Genomic DNA, 24,511 nt, shown 5'->3' on the forward strand with positions numbered 1-24,511 from the left:
GATTTATAGCAAATAAAATACATTACAAGAAGAAATTTATTTCTCTGTCAAAATTTAGTCCTCTAATATAACAAATACTAATTAAATTCTTTCTTCAACTTGATAAACCATGTGAGGTAGTATTAAAGATTTACTAGTGACATTGATGCCTTTATTTCGGATAAGGGAAAGCCATTGGGAGGCTTCGCCCTTTGAAATTTGAAAAAAAAATATTACTTTTGAAAAATGTTCAGATTCAAAAATGAACTTTAGTTATCATTAGATACAGTTACTTCTACTCTTTTCCTCAGAGACTACCTAAAAACTATACATGTAATGATGGAAAATCCAAACTAGTTAATCCAAATATTTTAGAAAATAAAGCAATTTTAAAAATGGATGTAACGAAAATGGGCAAATTACAGTTCAAAACTTATAGACTCAAGACCCATCTATTTCTGCCAAAAGGACGAAAGTAAGAATATTGGGGTCAAAACGAGAGTTGGTATCCCTCAAACAGGGATATATTTTTAAATCGTTAGGTTTGTTTATTTTATTGCTAGACGGACTCCTGAATTAAGTTTTTCCACAGTGAATTAGAGCAAAGAGCATTGGAACCAATAAGGTAAGAAATTCAGGCCTATCACTGAGAAGAAAATAACATATCCATCTTGTAATATCCAACAAAATCCTAAAAAAAAATTTAACCTAGAAAAAATATTTGTAGTATTTTTTCTTTATTTTACATAAAGGCGAAATTTTAAATAATAAATACAATATTTTCTCTTTTACACTAGAACATTAAATAGCCATTTTATAAGGCCAAGCTAATTCTTCTGAATTAGAACTCTTATAATTTTCGCTTCATTCTTTAAAGGAAGCCTTAATTGTTCAAATAAAAAAAACAAAATTTAACTAGGGTTTCACACCATAAACTTTCGAATCAGTTTGGAATCTATGGAAGAGTTACTAAAACTACTACTACTAACAACTCACCGCAGCACTAAGCCACCTGAGGCCAATACAGCTGTGCACGCTCCTCCTTCATCCCAATCTATTCAAAGCTTCTCTCTCTACACCCTCCCAGGAAGTTGCCATTTTCTTTAAATCCTTCTTTGCGACATCCTTCCACCCCAGACGAGAACGACCTGCTTTCCGTTTAGCCCTAGACGGTTGACCGAAAAGGACATTTTTAGGCAATCTGTCATCCTTCATCTGCAAGAGGGATTGAACCACACTTTTTGGTACAGCCAATTGTTTGAAATACGGTCAGTCAGCTGGGTACCCAGAACGATCCACAGGCAATTTCTCTGGAAAACATCTAAATCTTCATCAGCTTTTTGGAGCGCCCATGGTTTAGAGCCATATTTTACCTCTGGCATAACTGTACTTTCCAATATTCTAATCTTGGTTTGCAAACTTGTCTTCCTGTTCTTCCAAAAATTTTTAACAGCGAAAAAAAACACCCTGAGCCTTGGCTACTTTTAACATCTTCACTGCTCCCACTGTCTTTACTAATATTACTACCAAGTTAAGTGAAGCTGCCCACCTGATCAATCTTTTGTTGACCAACGTCACCTTTTCATCTTCACTTTTTCCTAGCCTTAGTGACTTAGGCTTCTTAACATTAATTTTCAAACCTAATCTAGCACCCGAAACTCGCAAAACCTGTAAAAGTTCATTCATTTTGCCCACACTTTCATCTAGGATGCTAAAATCATCACATAATCTTAGTCTAGGAGAGTTTTTCCTCCCCATTTGATTCCGTGGTCTCCCATTGCGCTCCTGAAGAAAAAATCAATCAAAATGATCCATAAGACGGGAGGTAGAACTGAAGCCTGCTTAACTCCTGATTTAATACGAAACCAGCTGCTAACCTCATTTCCTACCTGAACCAAAGTAGTGTTATTTTCGTACATAGCACTAATCATTTTAATGTATTTGCCTGGTATACAATAGAATGTTAAGACCTTTGCTAAAGCTCTTCTATCAACAGAATCGAACTCTTGCTAATAATCTACAAAACTGGGGACCAAAGGTGTTTGACAACTAAGGCAACTCTCAATTATTAATCTTCAGTAGATTAATATATATATATATATATATATATATATATATATATATATATATATATATATATATATATATCTTACTGATCTTCGGCAATTTTACCCATGGCCACCACTTCCCACCTCCTTAGTTAATACTTTAATGCTTTCTCCACTTTCTTTACATTCCTTTTGTTTTCATACGATCTATCACTCAGATAACTCTTGTACAAATCCTTTCTCCTCTCGATTAAACATAAACCTTTTTCACTAATATTCCTAGCTGCAGTCTTAACTTTCTTCCCTAAGACAGCATCAGCAACTTCACAGATTGTTTTTCTAAAATTATTCCCGCCATCTTCCACATTGTCAAATTTTAAACTCTCAAGTTTAGTATTCAACTGTTCCTGGAAAGTTTCTCTCAAATTCTCATCCTGGAGTCTACTAACATCATAACTTTCCGGGAGTTTAGTATTCAACTGTTCCTGGAAAGTTTCTCTCAAATTCTCATCCTGGAGTCTACTAACATCATAACTTTCCGGGAGGTAGTTACCCTTTCGAAATTTTAGCTTTAAATTAACACTGACACTACTAGATGATGATTTTTACTTTTTATCAATAACAGCACCCCTATATACCCTAGTATCTTCTATTGATCCTGCCAGTCTTCAGTTAACTATAGCATAATCAATAAGGTTTGCTACCTTACCATCATGTCAATACCATGTCAACTTATGGGCCATTTTATGACCAAACACCGTATTGGTTATAACTAGATTGGTATACCAATAAAATTGCAAAAGTCTGTAGCCATTACTGTTTTCACTTCCTACACAAAATTTACCTAGGCTAGGATACCATATATTCCTATTTCTACCTACCTGGGCGTCAAAATCTTCAAGTAAAAAAACCATATTTCTACCTGGGACCCTGTCTATTTGCTCCTGTAACTGTAAGTAAAATTCGTCTCAGTCACTAGTATCCCCGTCAGTCAGTTCAACAGGGGCATACACTACTATAATTGATACACTGAACTTTTTAGTCATAAAATTAACTATCAGCGTTCTATTATTTGCCAGCCTAAACATTACTTAACAGGTTCCTTATTCTTCATGAGCCCTAGTCCCTGTCCATATGCCCCATCCTTCCTGCCTGAGTAAACAAATTCTGTATCACCTAATTTCATGCTTCCTACCCCAGGGATATGAGTTTCTGAAACTTGTAATAAGTCCAGTTCGAATCGTCTGATTTCGTAAGTCAAAATGTCGATACGATAGTCATTTTTTAACGTCGTAACATTCCAAGTTCCAATTGTCATGTTCTTTAAAATATTGAAACTATTTTGGCCTCAGGAAAAGCAGTGGTCCCGAATACCAGTGCAGGACGGGGATCAACATATCTTCTCAAGTCTACACCGAAGAGTTTAAGCCGGCTTAGAACCGGACAGCAAGAAGTCCCTGAGACCTCCAGCATGAATGGAGGCTTTGTGCAATCCTGGGTCCATCTTGATCATAACATGGTTTTCAGCACCTGGCGATGCTCTTCTACCAACAAGAGTCGAAATCCTACACAGACAGTCCCAAGCCTATTACCTTCGACTCATTATATATTCATGCCTGCAAATATTATGCTACTACAGGGAGGCAACCTGTAGTTGATAAATTAGCTAGGGAGAGGTTTTCCAGCCCGAAAACGCCGGTCAAAACAGACTGAGGCCAGAAGAATTACCCATTAATCGAATCCCACGCAAAAGTTGTGCCGTTTACTAGGCTATAATTTCCTCGAGGGGCGCCACACCTCAAGTGGGAATAGAGTTGACCACAAGGTCCCCAGTCTTGTAGGTACCCCGAAAGGGTCAAGATAGCCCTTTGCAAAGGCCGTGGTCCATAGATCTGGATCTTACGCCCTGCTGCAGTTGTCCTATAGAGTATCCTTCCACGATGGTGTTCTGCGTCACCATGCAATTGTGTGTCCTCATAATTAGGCGGCCGTAGTTAGTACGACCGTAATTCGATGCCCATCTAGTTGTAGTTCCTTTGGTCTTAAGCTGTCCCAAAATAGCATACTAATATACTTAAATTGCAGCTATGCAATAAATGTGAAATAGTTGATTTTGAGCACAAAACAAAACTGAAAATTTAGCATGTCGTTGCAGTATTAGTTCAGGTTCCTCTTCCCTGTTATTCATGGTTATCGATTCTGGAAGATCAATTTGGTATCTAACAAGAGCTTTGATTTTAATACGCCTGTTTCCCTAATTACAAAAAAAAATTAAGCATTGGGCTATACAGTCCCTACCGGCAGAGCTGATCTCAGTCTCATGGTCCTTCAGCCAGAAAGTGCAATGAGGGGTTTGATGCCTGCCATCCTGTGCTTTCGCACACCCTTCCTGTTCACCTTCCCCAGATATCTCTAGGTACCCATTTAGAGCTGGGTCGGCTCTGGCTGAACTTGCAGAGTCACGCTACTGACCCCAATTTCAAACCAAATAACCAGTAGCGCCAAGATCCGAACCCATGTCCTCACGGACGAAGGTCTTAAAGTCTAACTACTCAGCTAGTACGGTCCCCTAGTTGCAATGTATGATAACTTTACAGGTTCACTATAGGCAAGATTACATACTTATCTTTCTTTATTAATAAAAAGAGGTTTGTCTCGCTTATATTTTATTCACTTTATTCTTCTATGAACGAACTAATACTACTTGCGCGATTTGTCCATGCCTATTCGGAGCTTGGGCATTTCTAATTCAATTTTGGGTTCAACCCGAAAGATATCCGAACCCGTCTGCCTCGCTCGTATTTCGGCTTGTACGGCAGTCAATTTTTCATTTGACTCTAGTGACTCTCCATTTTCACTCAACTTGCCTTCTTTGAAGTCTTTTACAATTTTTTCATAGTAGACAGCATTGAATAAATCTTCTGCTTTAAATTCATTAGTTACAACTTCTGGAGCACGGTAAGAGACGTACGGCTTCAACTGCAAAAGAAAAATGCGAGTTTTTAGTAGAGTCGATAACGATTTTACTAGGCTCAAATAGGTACATTTTTACGCAAAATTTGTATCAGTACCTTTTTTTAAAGTGAACAGCTTCTTAACTCTTCTTAAACAGTTTCCAAAGAAATTGCCTACGGATTGTTTTGGGTATCAGACTGACTGCCCGTATCTCAAACAGTAGGTTGTGCTAAAAGCGTGGTTCAATCCCGCTTTCTAGGGCTATAGTGAGAAAAAGGTTGAAATTAAGTCGGACCAAAGTTGATTTTTCATTGTTTATGCACAAAGGCTAATATTTGTTTCATTGATGCACCACATGAATATGTCATCGCAACTGATGAAATGTTACTGTCATAAACAAAAAAGAAACATATTTCAAAGCACATGACAAACGGCAGAAGCATGTGCAGTAGAAGTCATGATGGATCTGTGTGAACAAGGTTTAACCAGTATTTTCATTCAGTACAAGCTTGATCGAAGTAGGTTGTTTCCAGCTATAAACAATTACATCCAATACAGGTGTATCATCAGTTTCTGGCCTAAGTTCTTTTTTCTAGATTAACATTCATTTAGGCAGGCCCAGATACCAGAGGGGCAATAAAGTATCCGTGAGTGAATTTTTTTTACTCCTTTTGACCCCGTCAAAGTCCCAGGTGCAATTCGTCGCAGCGCTGCCTATACGCAGAAAACAATTTTAAAAGAACACAGGAATTTCGTGCTCACTTATAAACTATCAGATATTTCGCAAGAATGTTAGTTGAGAGTTCGGTATCGCCTCTTTCTTTCATTACTTATCGCTCATCAGTTGTGTTCTGTTCAGTGTTTTTACTATCCCCAAATTTTCTTAAAAAACGCTTGGTTCTAGAGGCGTCAAAGCTTTAAATCGGCTCCCGGATTTATGGTTTCTTCTAGGCTGAGTTATTTAAGTTTGAGAGCCTGGCTAAATGAAATATGGGATTAAGCGAAATACTAACAACCAGTGATGTCGAATGGGGGGGGGCTTCTTAGACATTCCCCCCCCCCCTACTAGAAATTGGAAAATATCTTTTTGGTGGGTATCTCCTTTGAAAATCGACAAATCCCCCCCATATTTTGAAAAATATATTCTGCCCCTCTCCCCTAAATTTTCATGATTTGAATCCACTGCTTACAGCGGACATTTAAGCTTATCCAATATCAATTAATATGCTTGTTATTGGATGTTCATACAAATACTATTTTTGAGCGTCTATATTTTACGGATTGAAATTATTTGCAATGAAAATGCAGCCCTTTTCGGGAGAAAGCCAGCTTATTGTTTGCACGTGTTGTCTCACAGAACACTGGCACAAAATGCTATGTCCGTCTAGCCCTGTGTTTATTAGATCATTTTTAGAGGTCAGTATACATCAAGATTTTTGAACTTTCTGAGTCACCAGTATATTTCTTAGTCCTCAAAATACTACTACTACAAGAACTCACTACAGCAGCCAGCCGCCTGAGGTCAACACAGCTATGTACGCTCCTCCTCCATCCCAATCTATTCAAAGTTTCCCTCTTTACACCCTACAAAGAAGTTTCCATTTCCCTTGTCTTTTCTTCTAACATCCTTCCACCCGTTCGGGGATGACCTGCTTTTCGTTTGGCCATAGACGGTTTGTCGACAAGGACAGCCATCGGCAATATGTCATCCTTCATCCGCAGAACGTATCTTAGCCATTTCATCCTTTCTCTCATTATAGCCCTAGAATGTGGTATTGAAGCACATTTTTCGTACAGCTTGCTGTTTCGGATACAGTCAGTCACTTGGATACACAAAACAGTCCGTAGGCAATTTCTCTGGAAAGCATCTAGCAAATCATTCCCCACTTTTGGGAGCGCCCGCGCTTCAGAACCATGCTTGACCTATGTCAGCATTGTAGCTTCCAATATTCTAATCTTAGTTCACAGACTTATCTTCCTGTTCTTCCAAATTTTTTAAACTGTGAACACCCTAGGGCTTGGTTATTCTACTTTTAACATCTTCACTGCACCTATCGTCTTTACTAATAATATTACCAAATTAAGTGAAGCTGTCCACTTGATCGATCTTGTCCTGATCCTGAAAATAAGGCCTCAATTGATACCCATTGCTGTAAAAATAAAACTTTAAGGGATATGATCCTCAGACTATATGGGTTATCTCCTCCTCACTCTCCTTCAACCCACTATCGCATAATGAGAGGTTAAGTCACTGGAGATCAGTTTTGGTTGTTTTCTTTTCTTTCTTTCTTCTTATTATTATTTAGATAAGTGTAATAAATACGTGCTATTAATTAATTTATGGCTTGGATCAGCTTAGAATAAAATTAGAAATTAATAAATACTGTATCTAAATCCAATAAATCACAAAAGGTCTTTGGTATTTGTATGATATACGCCCTACCTAATGTTCTTCTAATATGTTTCTCTGACACTCAATCCTAATGAAATATACCAAATTAAGATAAAAACATAATACTTTTGAAATAAATTTGGGCTATATATTTGCACATTGGGGGGTGGGAATAAAGTAAAGCGGGTCTACATGCCTAATGTGTTAGGAACAATTATTCGGCATATTATGTAGTAAGAATTGTTTTCTAACTTCACACAGTCCAAATACTTTACCCCGCCCTCCTAATGTGCAAATACATAGCCCAGAATATAAGGTTTCCATCTATTCTCTCACTTCTCTTTGTCTTGTCTCACGCTAAGCTGAAAGAAATTAGCGAAAAAAACCGGTTTCTATGATGCGTCAATAAATGAACAACTTTAGCGGTAGGGTGTTTATCATACAAGTACCAGTTCCTTTACCAGTACTTTTTTTATTCATAGTAGAAAGCTTGCCACTTGACTTGAAGGGGGCCATGGTCATCTTCATGTTATCAAGAATTGACAGAAGGCTTTATGGCAAGGAAACAAAGACAGAAAAATTCATCATTTCAAATCCATTAATGTTAGATAAAAATTGTATTGATTGTTTGGCTACACAACCACAGCTTCAAAACTCAAGTTTACATAACCTAACTTGAACACACCATCAAGGTTATTTTCACCATCCAAATAAAAGCAAAAATGTTAATTACGATTTTACTAGCACCTGCTTCCATGAACTAACAGAAAACAATTACTAACAATTGTTAGTGAAATCTCCAAATAATTTGAAGCATCATTAGAAAAAAAATTTGGATTTTTCTAAATTTTTGGTAAAAAAAAACTTTAAGAATAAAATTAAACTTGCAAGTTTTAACATTTTTAATTTTAGTTCCTTAATTTTAGACATAACTGTGGACAACATTTCTTTTTTAAAGTTTTGCATTGAATTTCTGTACTTACTTTAAAGTTTAAAATTCGGTTTTAATTCCTTGTTTACACATGAAGGTCTTGTAATTAAATTTTTTTTTCCCCACCTATTGACAACACCGACGTATTGACAACACCGACGTATTGACAACTATTGACAACACCGACGTTTACTTATTACAAACGCAAACCCATTTATGCCTTGTTTACTGTAGGATATTTTTTGTTTTCAAGTATTGTGAGAGGGGACTCATCTAGTCACTTTTTAAACGAGTAATCCATACTAAGTCTCTCCTAAACTAAATAACAAGCAATAGGACTCAAGCATGGATCATGAAACACCGAATCCGTCCAACCTGTTAGAAAGACTTGGGAGAGACTGTCAAAATTGTTTCTTTTTTGGATGGGGTGGGGGGAGGCTCAAAGCATGAAAAAAACGTTATTATGGCACATTTTTGGGATGAGAATCCTTTTGGTCAGCCTGGGAAGAGGATTTACACTCTCTATCTTCCACACCTACAGTATACGTATTCAAAGCACTAAAGAGATGGCCTAAGTTATTACAATGGAGGATTGTCACTAGCATATAACAGCCTACATTGCCTCAAAGTCATAATCCTATCAAAGTAGGTTTTCTGTCCCTTATTTTCTTATGGTTGTACAAACATGATTGATGTGATATTTTTTAATCATCTGAAGGATGGATCAAGATTCAAATAAAAATTGGATCGAGCGTTTCTTCTAAATGAAATTTGGAAAAGCGCACTTGCTACTTCAGTGAAGAATTGTCCTAACTTTGATAGTAGTCCCAAAAATAAAATCCCTAGACCTTTGTCCTAGACAATGCAGCAAGTGTTACCTTATCAGGAATACTTGTAGGTCCGATATGTAACTTCAAGCTTATATTTTTCTTATTTCCCTCAAAATCAAGGAGTATATAAAATACATATATGAAAAATACTTAAATGAAAATCGCAAGGATACTTCAACAAATAGAACAAAGCAGCAATTTATAATAGGCTTAGAAAAATAACTGAACTAAAAATGACAGGTTAAAAAAATAATAATTATTAGTATCTTACGATCTAGATACTTACAAATAAATATGATTTAACTTGGTCATTAGCTGGTGCCTTGACTAGTGTTATTTAAGTTCTGAAACAATTTAAGGATAAAGAAAATATGTTCAAGCATACGAAAAAAGTTATTTATTTCAATCTCTTTAATTCCAACCATCTTGTCTGAAGCCTTCGAACAAGACCTTTTTTAGATGTTTTCATAGGAAAAAATAGAAACAACAACAAAATTGCCGCTCCCCCTCTCTAGATTTTGAACAATAAAATTTGTCTTCTCCCTAAAATAAATCGCGATTAGCGCCACTGCGTGCCTACCTTAATATCTGAAAGAGTTGTGATCAACCCCTAGAAGACATGTTTCCGAAATACCAATATAAAATTATCAAAACTTGTCAATTAAATCTTTTGTCTCATATTCTTGTTGAAAGTAGGGACAATCCTATTGTGTCTGTGTAAGTTTGTCCATGGTTTTTGTATTTGTTGCTATGAAATTAACGGTTCTTTGTTTTTTTATTAAAAAAAAAAAAACAAAAAAATTAACGGAAAGTAAGGAGCGACATTAAAACTTAATCAACGCCCTGCTCTTTACGCTAAAGTTTGACTCTTTCTATTAACTCTACTTTTGAAAACAGTAAAAACTTTAGCGTAAAGAGCGGGGCGTTGATGAGGAAGCAGCCCCTTTCATATACGAAGTAATTTCTGTTCTTTTAAGTTTTAATGTCGCTCCTTACTTTCCGTTAAAAAAAAATTGTTTTTTTTTATTTAATTTCTGAACGTTTTTGAATCAATGCATGTTTTGATTTTGGCTCTCCGCAGAGGAATAATTAAAACGAAATTTGCATATTTAATTTTTTTGGCTAAATGGCTTTCTCATAGTTTTGATCGAATGATTTTGAGAAAAAAAGAAGCGGGGAAGGAGGCCTAGTTGCCTTCCGATTTTTCGGTTACTTAAAAAGGCAACTAGAACTTTTAATTTTTTACGAATGTTTTTATTCGTAAAAGATATACGTAACTTACAAATTAGCTTACGTAACAAACTTCTGTATTCTCATGTTTTTATTACATATATGACGGGTTCACCCCCTCGTCAGTACCTCACTCTTTGCACTAAAGCTTAAATTTTGTCCCAATTTCTTAAGAATGACCCCTGATTCACAAAAGCCATAGAATAAATAGTTGAAATTACTAAAAATGCTTTAGCGTAAAGAGCGAGGTATTAGGAGGAGGTGAGTCCATCATATGCGTAATAATTTCTGTTCGTTTTAAGTTTGTAATGCTTCTCCTTACTTTCAGTTGAAAAAACTTTTCTTATTAATTTTTTCATTGTTTTTTTTTTTAATAATGCTAGAAAATCATGCGCTCCCTTTATGAAACTTTTCTTCCCCCATGACAAATTCCTCCCCAACATATCCCCCTTTTCTCAACCCAAACCCCCAACCTAAAAATCCCCCAGAAAACGTCTGTACACTTCCAAATAACCATTACTACATGTAAGCACTGGTCAAAGTTTGTAACTTGTGGCCCCTCCCACGGGGACTGTGGGGGAGTAAGTCGTCCCCAAGACATAATTATAAGGTTTTTTGATTACGCTAAATAAAATGGCTATCTCAGAATTTTGATCCGGTGACTTTGGAAAAACAATTAGCGTGGGAGGGGGCCTAGGTACCCTCCAATTTTTTCATTCACTTAAAAAGGGCACTAGAACCTTTCATTTCCGTTAGAATGAGCCCTTTCGCAAGATTCTAGGACCACAGGGTCGATACGATCACCCCTGGGAAAAAAAACAAACAAATAAACACGCATCCGGGATCCGCCTTCTGGCAAAAAATTCAAAATTCCACATTTTTGTAGATAGGAGTTTGAAACTTCTACATTAGGGTTCTCTGATACGCTGAATCTGATGGTGTAATTTCCGTTAAGATTCTATGACTTTTAGGGTTAATTCCCCTATTTTCTAAAATAAGGCAAATTTTCTCAGGCTTGTAACATTTGATGGGTAAGATTAAACTTGATAAAACTTATATATTTAAAATCAGCATTAAAATACGATTCTTTGGATGTAGCTATTGGTATCAAAATTCCATTTTTTTAGAGTTTTGGTTACTACTGAGCCGCATCGCTCCTTACTACAGTTTGTTACCACAAACTGTTAGATAATGCGGTAATACAGTCAATGTTCATGGTCAACACCAAGAAAATGTGGTAGTGTGGAAATCTGGTCATGTCATTAATATATTTGGTCAACCCCAAGTAAATTTGGCATCACAACTAACAATGATCCATCTTAACCAGAAGATACCAAAAGATTACTAATGAATTTTTTGTAAAGCTCAAATAAATAGAACACGTATTACCACCTTTCACAAAAGATAATCTTCTCTTAACTATTTCATAACTATCTACATTTACAAAAATGAAATTTGTATCACAAGTTTAAAAAAAAGCAACATGATAAAAAAAAATTCACTGATTTTTAAATTATGCAAGCGTTAAAAGGCAAAAAAAGTGTATACTAAATTGTACAGAAAACTATTTGAAAACCCAATTGGTCTCTTAAAAAGAAGAAAAAATCATGGACATGAAGGATCAACCACCAAAATCATAAAAATAATTTTTAAAGCCTAAATGGTAATATCAGCAGCAATTCATTTTACTTTGTATTTCCATTGATAGCCTGGCTAGCTGGCAAGCCACTGATACTACTTTTTTCAAAAAATAACACTAGATGGCCATTGATATTATTTTTATCAAAATAGGAGACTAGGTATATGTTTCTATTTTTTTAGCAATTAATCTTTGCTCAACCCACTAGCTAGCCATTGATGTTATTTTCATCAAAATAGGAGACTAGGTATATGTTTCTATTTTTTTAGCAATTAATCTTTGCTCAACCCACTAGCTAGCCATTGATGTTATTTTCATCAAAATAGGACACTAGGTATATGTTTCTATTTTTTTAGCAATTAATCTTTGCTCAACCCACTAGCTAGCCATTGATAAAACTTTTACCAAAATAGCATCCTAAGTATATATGTGGACATCTTTACCAACTAGTCTTTGCTCAGTGCGCTGGCTAGCTATTGATACTGCTTTTGTCAAAGAAGCACACTAAGTATGTGTGTGTACATTCTTATCAGCTAGCCTTTGCTCAGTATATTGGCTGACCCTAATGATTTTCTAATCAATAAAAAAATATCAACAACAGAATCTACCAGAATTCAGAAACTGTCAGACTAGATTCATATTAACGTAGTGTCTTAGACCTTAGAATGCAAACATATATGTCTATAAACTAGGTCTAAGTTTGTTTCAAATTAACTAAGTTTTAAGTATTGCACTGATGCTATCAGATATGCAAATAGTGTTAAAACTCTAGAAATCCTATTCATTGTCCCATTTTCTTATGTGGTTGAAATAACCCTATAGATTTGCTTACCTCGCATCCTTCCAAATTTGGTACAATGATTTCTGGAATCATCTCAGCAACAGGCACTACTTTGTTTCCCACTTTGTAGCCAACTTGACGTTCACCATAGTCTGTAGACAAAAAAAAATTCTGTAAACTAATAAATAATTAAAACTGAATTCTAAGAGGATTTCAAATAAAATTTGTCCTTCTTTCTTATTTCTTACAAAATAGGACAGATACAGGAGAATGCAGGTACAGATACAGGAGAACACTCTATATGGAATATAGATTTATCTACTTTAAAAGTTCATTCCACTTCGATATCTCCAGACAAAATAGCTTTTAAACAGCAAAAGTGCATGGAGAGGAATAAGGACTTAGAGTGAATTAGGCTTTGCTGAGGGAAAAATTCACTGAATAAAAAACACAGACCAAAATGAAATAGGATTAGCCTTTATATTTCTATAGTTATAAAATATTCTAATATGCCTCTGGTTGGTTCAAAGCTCCCTTAATATTTGTATGCCATTTTGCCCATATGCTTTCTTAAACAAAGGTATACCCCAAAGCTAAGATTCCAGGTTGTTTTTGTTTTTTTCTCTACATGTCTATAAAACCAAACACATGACAACACAAGATTAATCATGGTTGAAGAAAGTAGTATATGCTTGTCATGTTTCTTCCTGAGCTGTAGATTGAGCCTTTGACTCCATAATTAAGTTGTAAGAATTTATTGAGACTTTTTAGTAAAAAGGTGCCAAGCTGTATCAACTCAGCCAGGCAAGGATTGAAAGAATCATGCCATCAAATATTCTTGTCTTAGTCTTTGCAGTGATTTTACTATAATTCAAAAAAAAAAGACCAGAGCTAAAAAAAATACTACCCAAGTTGATATGATTCACTAAATAAACTCTTTCTAAATATCTTGCTCTACACTTTTATGACACATGGAAATGGTTGACAAAGACCTATACGAAATACGTGATGTACAACACTTTTATGACTTCATTCTTGGAATCCACTTGTTTCAGAAGATTGCAACTCCCTCCCTTTTCAACTCAGTTACAACTGATTAATGAGGCTATTTTGTAGATACCAATTTCCTCAATTATTATTTCCCACTTTACATTGTTGTTGCATTAATATTCTGAACACTTCTAGAACTATCAAGGGTATGTTTATCAGGCCTCCCACCCCCCTGTAAAAAAAATGACAATAATAGCTTCAAATCCAGTTTCTTGTGTTTCACAAATAATTTTACTAACGAAAATATACTGATCTGCTGATGAATTTGATGATCTGACGAAAATCTACTGATGAATGTAGTACTGATCAAAGAATTACATTTCTCTGCAGTAAGTTTTAGTATGATTTTCCAGGGTATAAGCCTATTTAAGTGGCTCTTAAGAAGGAAACATACTAAGAAATCAATTCTTACTTCATAATATGCAGAATAATTGTAGCTAACACTTTTTGCATACAGCCCTGCTATACTTTATACCCAACCCCACTAATGCATGTCATTCTTTTATTCTGGTTCTTTCTTTGACACAGTTGATTCAATTCATGGGTATAAGTCTAGGAGCAGTCCAGTACATAAGGAAACACGATGAGAAAACAATTATTACTTCATAATGTGCAGAATAATCTTAGTTAACATATTTTGCAGGGGAAAACCTTCATCTTCACCTCTTTCACTATTGTACAATTTTTCAACAAAATTCTGAAAAATAAACATGACTTTGACAGCATTTTCTGTTTTCAAATAATCTAAATTTATAGTTAGACACCATCAATGCCACCTACCAAAAACTTATAAATAGACAAATACTGATAATTTAGGTTAAGTAAGGTTAGGTTAGATTAGTTAGATGGCACTTGGGCGTTTGTTTTATAAAGGATTTTCAAAACTTAGGGAATATACACAAATATTTAAAAATGTGATAGAAAAACTTGAAATATAAGGAGAGAAGCGATGATAAAGGCGTAAATGCATGAGCAGTCCATTACATAAAGAGACACATTAAAAGAACAATTCTTACTTCATAATTTGCAAAATGATTCTAGTTAACATATTTTCCAGGGGAAGAACCTTTATCTTCGCTTCTTTTCTTCTTTTTCCAACTTTGCAAAAAAAAATTATGAAAAAGGATAAACGTTTTGTCTGTTTTCAAATTTGTACTCAATGATATGCCTTCCTGAAAAAAAATATAGATGGCGTTCATCCTGGCTGCTCATAGTTATTAGTAGTTCTTTTTTAAATAATTATTGAAAACGTAGTGGCGAAAATACAAAATAAAGCCCCATCTACATATTTGCTAAAAACAGAGTTGAGAATAAATGTTATGAAAATTGATATAAAATTACCTTTTTTGATTCTAGGATGATTTAGCAGTTTAACAATCAGAGATAATTATACAGATGATTAATTTATAATAAAGACATATGACTAATTGTTGCTGAAATATCATGAATGAGCCATGTGGTCATCAAATCTCCCATTATTGGGGATTGCTTCATGCACTGAATGCCATAGATGTTAAATTTTTTGTGTGTGGGCCCCAGTCACAGGGTCCACAAATTTTAACAAATGGTTAACTGTTAGGTGATGAAAACCTTGTGTGTTTTCTCTACTGTAAGCTCTCCAAATCTGACATTATAGATGTTCCTGGATGAATTTAATTGCATATAATCTCAAGCAGTGTGTTTGCTGTCTGGTTGGGAATGGGAACAAAAAAAAATCCAGAGTCACTCTCAATTCCCCCAAACATCCATTGCCCTTCAAAGAAACCCCTGTTGTACTTTCTTTTACCTATCCTGGCTTTGTCAATTTCACTGATTTTCGCTGGACCACCCAATTTAACACTATGCTTATCTACAAAGTCTAGACATACTTCAAGAAAAAAAAATTACCAATCAACAGTGGTATGTGTCAAAACACCAATCCCATCAATAATGAATTGCTGAATCTGGGCTCCTCTACTAATGTTGCTAAAAACCAGCATCAGTTTTGGTTATTTTTCAATAAGAGAGCTTTGAATCTTTGCACCAAGTCCCTGTATGATGACTTGGCAGAAAATTGCACTTTTTTATAACTTTAAGACACCATTGCTCTGTTCTTGTTTTCACACAGGAGAATCCATGTTTTGTTTGATCAAAATAGCATTCATTCTTTCATTCAGGACAAAACATTGTATTTGGAAGAATATTATGATCAATCAAATATTACTCACTCAATCAATCAATATTATCAATCAATCAAAAATATTATGATCAATCAATCGTTGTATGTCATCTTCAGTTTGATGGGGTACTCTAAAAGACATAAAACACAAAGAAATGAATATAAAGACAACAAACAGGTCTATAGCCAGTATATGAAAACGAAGAAAAACAACAAAAATCAAGTGAATATTTTACTCATATCTAACAAGGTGTCTTCAGTATAAAAAAAAGAAAAAAAACTCAAATTAAAAATATAACTGAAAAATATATATAAAACTAAATGGACTAATTTAAAATATATATTATAGTTACTTAACATTTACAATTAACATTAACATTAACCTTCATCAAACCACCAAAGTAACTGGATTATATATTTTAAAATAACAAATGAAATAGGATTATATTATTGTGACATAATTTTATGCAAAACTTTTAATGCTGCTATTTGCCTAGGTTTGTAACTTGAACTAACCCCTGGGACATTTTGCAATACTTTATTTTTGATTATGGGTTCATTTTTTAAAATAATATTATAAATAGGATCAGTAATTTACCAGTATCTCTATTAATTGATAAACCTGCAAAAATGTGTTTTTATTTCTAATACTTCAAGAGCCCATTGAGTGAAACCTTTACATTGGAGATGGCTGTTGCCTTCTTGAACTGCACGAAATGGTCCAGATTAAAAAAAATATATCTTCTGCTAAACCTGAAGTGAAACTTTTTAGAGGTTTTGTAAATTTTAGAGCATCATCTATTAAATTCTGGTGATCAATAAAACATTCCACAAATTGCTGATGTGTTCAACTGAGGTAGAATTTTCTGCAAGAGCAAAGAATACTATACAATCCACTTGCCAAACTATTCTGTGTTATATCTTTTCCAGAGTCTAGAAAGTTACTCAATGGTCTGATTGATTTAAAACAGGTTGACATATTGTGCTTCAATAAAGTCTGTTTAATTTTCTTGCCAAGAATTGGTATGTAAGTTAAAAAATATATCAATTGGAAATTGTAGGGTCCAAATTTAGAGAACCTTTGTTTTTATTACCCTTTTCATGCTTAATCTGCCTTTTCTTTATTGTTTCATTTACAAATTTTAAAGGATATCTAGGATCATTCAGGTTAATACAAATACACGAGGGCCAAAAGTAAGGTAGGATTAGTTAGTTCAGGAGTTATTTGGTTGTGTTGCATTTGTTTTTTAATAAGCATATATTTCAGGGGTGATACCTAGCATGGGGATACTATAGGGAGCTTATGGTGGGTGTACCACTTTGCCTGGGTAGGGAATTTAAAGTGCCAAAACCCTATTGGCAAGTGTGTATTCTCCTGATGAGCCCCAGTGTTGGGTGGTCACCTTTGAACTATTTTTTGATTTGTTTTTTTGTTGAATATTTTGTACATGACAACCTATACTTACTTACGACAAGACTACCTGTCCATGGACTATTCTTTGTGGTTGATTGTGTATGGCTATGCTGTTTGACCTATCCAATTGGATAAATGAGTAGGGTTAAGTGCTTGTTCAAGTACTTATCTACATTAATTAGTAAAGTAGAAAAACAGTCTTCCTTTCTCATTCTGTCTTCCTTTTTTGTTTTTATATTTTATACTTTATGTATTATCTATTTTAATTTATATATTACTTATTATTTAATATTTATTATTTTCTTATAGTTTACATGTTTTATGTTCAGTTGTGTAGTGTGTGTTTTTTTCTGTGGTTGTGCTGTTGCACTGGTGATTTCTTTTTTCATTATATATATAAAAAGGGCAGCCTTTCTTGTTTTTCAAACTCTAGTGTAAATTTAATATTTTCATCAAACCTATTTAAATAGTCAAGAAACAAAATAAAGACAAGTTTGGCTTTGGATTTTTTATTCAAAGAAGCATTGTTTTATTTTCAAACAAGGCACATAATTTTCTCATTAACACCATGATTCAAAATTTTTCTTCAAGCACAATTCAGAGCTTAATACAATTTCAATATATCACTGCTTTTCTTTGAACATATGCTTTAAAGAATGCTATTTTGATCAAACAAAACATGCGTTCTCCTGTGTGAAAACAAGAACAGAGCAATAAGGTCATAAAGCTATAAGAAAAAAAATGCAATTTCCAGCAGAGTCATCACACAATGACTTGGTGCAAAAATTCCAAGCTCTCTTATCAACATAAAACCAAAATGATGCTAGTTTTTGGCAACATGAGTAGAAGAGCCCACATTCAGCAATTCATGATTGATGATATTGGCATTTCAATGCATGCTGCTGTTAAATAGCAGAGTTTTTGTCATGAAGTACATCTAGACTTTGTAGATAAGCATAGTGTTAAATTGGGTGATCCAGGGAAAATTGTCGAAATTGACAAAGTGAAGATAGGGAAAAGAAAGTACAATAGGGGACATTTCTTTGAAGGGCAGTGGTTGTTGGGAGGAATTGACAGGGACTCTTATTCCTGTCCCTGACTGGACAGCAAACACACTACTTGATATTATATACAATTGGATTCATCCAGGAATAACTATAATGTCAGATTGTTGGAGATTTTACAGTAGATTAAACATACAAGGTTTTCAGCACCTAACAGTTAACCATTCGTTAAATTTTTTGGACCCTGTGACTAGGGCCCACACACAAAATATTGAACATCTATAGCATTCAATGTGTGAAGCAATCCCCAAGAACAGGATATCTGACTACCACGGGGCTGTTTATCTCACAGTTTTACTAGAAAACTTTTTTTTTCCCAATAAAGGGGCCAGATTACATCATTTGTTACTACAGGCAGCAGAGCTCTACAAAGCTGATATTCATCAGCCAGTTCAAAGTTCACCTTGCACCAATCAAGACACCAGCCAATCACCAAAGTAAATCATATTTACTATCATCTTGATTCATGACATTTCAGCAAAAATTGATCATTTATTTATTAAAAATTAACCATTTGTAATATGGTATGAGCTCTAGCAAAATTCCAAGAATCAATAAAGTGATTTAACAGGAAAATCGGAGGCTTAATGCCGGTTGGGATTTAAAATAAGAGCTATGAGTCACAAAATCCTTCTAAATATCAAAATTTATTAAGATCTGATCACCCACTCATAAGTTAAAAATACCTCAGTTTTTCTAATTTTTTCTCTTCCTTCAGTCCTCTAGATTGTCGAATCCGGGAAAACGACTTTATCAAATTCATTTGTGCAGCTCCTTGACATTCCTATCAATTTTCATCATCCTAGCACATCCAGAAGTACCAAACTTGCCAAAGTACAAAACCCCACCCCCTAACTCCCCCAAAGAGAGCAGATCCAGTCTGGTTACGTCAATTAAGTATCTATGACATTTGCTTATTCTACCCACCAAGTTTCATCCCAATATCTCCACTTTAAGCATTTTCCAAGATTTCTGGTTTCCCCCTCCAAATCCCCCAATGTCAACAGATATAGTTGGGATTTGAAATAAGAGCTCTGAGACATGAGTCCGTTCTAAATATAAAATTTCATTAAGATCCAGTCACCTGCTCTTAAGTTAAAAATACCTCAATTTTTCTAGTTTTTCCAAACTAACCACCCCCAGCTCCCCCAAGAAGAATGCATCCATTCCAATTATGTCTATCATATATCTATAGCTTGTGCTTTTTCTTCCCATCAATTTTCATCTCAATCTATACACTCTAAGTGTTTTCCAAGATTTCTGTTTCCCCTCTTGAGCCCTCTATGTCCCTGGATCCAATTCAAATTGAAAATTGAGCATCTGAGATGTAAGATCCTTCTATATATCAAGTTTCATTAAGATCCAATCACCCATTTGCATGACATCTTGATTTTCATGTTTTCTAAGAATTCTAGTTTCCCCCTCCAACTCCCCCCAATGTCACCAAATCTGGTCGGGATTTAAAATGAGAGTTCTAAAGCACAAGACCCTTCTAAATATCAAATTTCTTTAAAATCTGATTAATGGTTTGTAAGTTACAAATATCTCATTTTTTCTAATTTTTCCAGATAACTCCCTCTCCCCAACTCCACCAAAGAGAGCAGATCTGGTCCAGTTATGTCAGTCATGTATCTTGGACTTGTGCTTATTCTCCTCACCAAGTTTCATCCTGATCTCTCTGCCTTAAGCATTTTCCAAGATTTCTGGTCCCCACCCCCCAATAATACTGGATCTGGTTGGGATTTAAAACAAGTGATGTAAGTTACAAAGTCCTTCTAAATATGGAATTTTATTAATATCTGATCACTCTTCATAAGTTAAAAATGTCTCATTTTTTCTAATTTTTTAGAATTAAACCTCCCCCCCCCCAAACTCCCTCAAAGACAGTGGATCCATTCCAGTTATGTCAATCACTTATCTAGAACTTGTACTTATTTTTCCCACCAAGTTTCATCCCAATCCCTCTACTCTAAGTGTTTCCAAGATTTTAGGTCCCCCCAAACTCCCCCTAATGTCAAAATATCCTTCCAAACATCATATTTCATTAAGATCTGATCACTCCTTTGTAAGCTAAAAATACCTAAAAATACACATTGTTTCTAATTTTTCAGAATTAACCCCCCCCCCCCAAACTCCCCCAAAGAGAGCAGATCTGTTCCAGTTATGTCAATCACCTATATAGGACTTGTGCTTATTTTCCCCATAAAGTTTAATCCCAATCCCTCCACCCTAAGCATTTTCCAAGATTTTAGGTTCTGCCCCCCCCACCCCAATTTCACCAGATCCAGTCAAGATTTAAAACAAGAGCTCTGAGACATGATAGCCATCCAAACATCAAATTTTATTAAGATCCAATCACCTATTTGTAAGTTAAAAATACTCCCACTCCTCCCCAAATGATTGAATTGGGGAAACAACAATTTAATCTGGTCTGGTTCCTGATACACCTGCCAAATTTCATTGTCCTAGCTCACCTAGAAGTGCCTGAACTAGCAAAACCAGGACAGACAGACTGACTGAATAACAGAATTAGCAATTTTGCATATGTCACTTGGTAGTCATATATGTCACTTGGTAGATTGGTAGATACTAAGTGCCACAAAAATGTAATTTTTATATCTATTTTCATATCATTTCTTCTTAATTCTGTTTTTATCAATTATGTAGACGATGCTTTATTTTGAATTTTTGCACAGCATTTTCAATAATAGCTTTAAATTAAAAAACAAGAGCTAAGAGCTCATATGGCACTTGTGATGAGGCAAGAAGAGCTAAGAGCCAAGAGATCATATGGTATAAGCTCTAACAAAATTCTATGAATCAATAGATTGATTTGAAAGGAAAATAAGAGGCTTAATGCTGGTCAGGATTCAAAATAAGAGCTCTGAGTCATGATGTCCTTCTAAATATCAAAATTCATTAAGATCTGATCACCCACTCGTAAGTTATAAATACCTATTTTTTTCTAATTTTTCCTCTCCCTTTAGCCCCCCAGATGGTCGAATCTGGGAAAACAACTTTATCAAGTCAAATTGCGTAGCTCCCTGACACGCCTACCAATTTTCATCGTCCTAGCACATCCAGAAGCACCAAACTCACCCAATCACTGAACCCCTTCCCCCAACTCCCCCAAAGAAAGCAAATCCAGTACGATTCTGTCAATCATGTATCAAGGAAATTTGTTTATTCTATCCACCAAGCTTCATCCTGATTCCTCCACTTCAGTGTTTTTCCAAGATTTCCCCCTCCAACTCCCCCCAATGTCAAAAGATCTGGTCGGGATTTGAAAAAAGAGTTCTGAGACATGAATTCCTTCTAAAAATCAAATTTCATTAAGATCCAATCATCTATTCATAAGATAAAAATACCCAATTTTCACGTTTTCAAAGTATTCCAATGTCACAGGCTCTGGTCGAAACTTAAAATTAGAACTTTAAAGCACAAGATCTTTCTAAATATCAAATTTCATTAAGATCTGGTCACCCTTTTGTAAGTTACAAATACCTCAATTTTCAAAATTACCCCCCCCCCCATTCCACCAAAGAGAGCAGATCCGATCCAGTTATGTCAGTCACGTATCTTAGACCAGTTTCTATTCTTCCCATCCAGTTTCATCCTGATCTCACCGCTTTAAGTATTTTCGAAGATTTCCAGTCCTCCAACTGCCCCCTCCCCCAATTATGTTTGATCCGGTTGAGATTTAAAATAAGAGATCTGAGTTACGAGGTCCTTCTAAATATGAAGTTTCATGAAGATCCAATCACTCCTTTGTAAGTTAAAAATATGTAATTTTTTCTTATTTTCAGAATTAAGCCCCCCCCCCCCCCCCCAATAGAGCACATCCATTCCAATTATGTAAATCACGTATGTAAGACTTCTGCTTATTTTTCCCACCAAGTTTCATCCCAATCCCTCCAATCTAACTGTTTTCCATGATTTTAGGTTCTCCCACCCCAAAGTTCCCCCAATGTCACCAGATCTGGTCAGGATTTAAAATAATAGCTTTAAGACACAATATCCCTCTAAATATCAAATTTCATTGAGATCCAATCACCCATTTGTAAGTTAAAAATACCTCATTTTTTCTGATTTTTCAGAATTAACCCCTCCCCCAACTACCCCAAAGAGAGCAGATCCGTTCTGGTTATGTCAGTCATGTATTTAGGACTTGTGCTTATTTTTCCCACCAAGTTTCATCCCAACCCCTCTACTCTAGTCTTTTCCAAGTTTTAGGTTTCCCCCTCCCAACTCCCCCCCCAATATCACCAGATCCGGTAGGGTTTAAAATAAGAGCTCTGAACCACAATATCCTTCTAAATATCAAACTTCATTGAGATCCAATCACCCATTTGTAAGTTAAAAATACCTCATTTTTCTAATTTTTCAGAAATAACCCCCCCCCCCCAACTACCCCAAAGAGAGCGGATCTGTTCTGTTCATGTCATTCATGTATCTGGTACTTGTGTTTATTTTTCCCACCAAGTTTCATCCTGATCTGTCCACTCTAAGTGTTTTCCAAGTTTTAGGTTTCCCCCTCCCAACTCTCCCCTAATGTCACCCGATCCGGCTGGGATTTAAAATAAGAGCTCTAAGACACAATATCCTTCTAAACATCAAATTTCATTGAGATCTGCTCACCTGTTCGTAAGTTAAAAATACCTCATTTTTCAGAATTACCTCCCCCCCCCCCTCCAACCACCCCAAAGAGAGCAGACCTGTTCCGATTATGTCAATCATGTATCTGGGACTTGTGCTTATTTTTCCCATCAAGTTTCATCCTGATCCCTCTACTCTAAGTGTTTTCCAAGATTTTAGGTTCCCCCCTCCAATTCCCCCCAATGTCATCAGATCTGGTCAGGATTTAAAATAAGAGCTCTGAGACATGATATCATTCCAAACATTAAATTTCATTAAGATCCCATCACCTGCTCATAAGTTAAAAATACTTCATTTTTTCTGAATTAACTTGGTTAATACCAAGTGCCATAAAAACTATAAACAGCCAGGACTGTCTAAAAAAAATTGTAGGCATATCATTCAGCACAAATTTGAAAACAGACAAAATGTTTATCAAAAACTTTTTTTCTTAAATTTTACTGCAAAGTTCAAAACAGAAGGAAAGGAGTGAAGAATAAGAGTCCCCCCACCCTGGAAAATATGCTAAATAGTATCATTTTGCTTATTATGAAGTAAGAATTGTGGTAAAATTCTAGTTTAGTGACTTCTTGCTATCTTGGAAAGGGGTTAGGTTAGGAAAATGAAACTTTCAAGGATGGGTCTACAGGCTAAAGTGTGTCCCAGGAAGGTATTTTGAAGTACCTACCACTACTCCCTCATCTTCTAGGGGGTCCTGACCTTTTATGACCTTTAAAAATATGTGTGTTATAAAAGTGAAACTTTGCTCAATCCTAATTTATAAGGTTTTAAAAATATGCAAATACATTTCCTAAATTTTGAAAAAAAAACAAACAATGAAACAGCTCAGAATTCTAAACAAATAACAGGAATTGCAATTTCAGAACTAAAGGCAGAGAAAAAGCAACTTGTAACTGAAAATTAAGGTAAAACGTTGTTTAGTCAAAATGTTAATATGAAGAGACCTGTCATGTAGGCAAATTTCAGGGCCCTTTAGAAGGAGAAGGAGTGGAGATGGGTACTTTAAAATTTCTTCCTGGGATACACTTTAGCCTGTAGACCCATCCCTGAAAGTTTCATTTTCCTAACCTAACCCCTTTCCAAGATAGCAAGAAGTCACTAAATTAGAATTTAACCTTTTCCGTTTCTAGACAGCTGTCAGTCACACAGTTGTGTTTGGTTTACGCCTACATTTTAAGTCACCTCTACCCAAAGAAAATAAAATCCAACCATAAACAGGTATATCAGGAAATTTGCCAAGTCTTTGGTCTTTCCTAAACTGTTTTGTCCCTCTAAATTTTCCAAGATGAAATTTTCTCAGATTTCTTTTTCCAAGATCTGTGGTACTGGTTGTAAAATTTCTTATAAATTGGAATCCTTTCATGTCTATAATATTCAAAAAATT

At 35.2% G+C, this 24,511-nt stretch overlaps 1 protein-coding gene across 1 annotated transcript; it reads right to left on the minus strand.

Moving 5' to 3' along the window:
- Nucleotides 1-4,641: 4,641 nt before the first annotated feature.
- LOC136034407 (large ribosomal subunit protein mL41-like) lies at nt 4,642-24,511 on the minus strand. Its single transcript, XM_065715573.1, has 3 exons — nt 24,337-24,511; nt 12,837-12,937; nt 4,642-5,006 (listed from the first exon to the last, which is right to left on the minus strand). Exons 1-3 carry the CDS (start codon nt 24,488-24,490, stop codon nt 4,728-4,730), a joined length of 534 nt encoding a protein of 177 aa, XP_065571645.1. The 5' UTR covers nt 24,491-24,511; the 3' UTR covers nt 4,642-4,727.

The sequence above is a fragment of the Artemia franciscana genome, chromosome 13 (assembly GCF_032884065.1).
Source record: "Artemia franciscana chromosome 13, ASM3288406v1, whole genome shotgun sequence".
NCBI lineage: Eukaryota > Metazoa > Arthropoda > Branchiopoda > Anostraca > Artemiidae > Artemia > Artemia franciscana.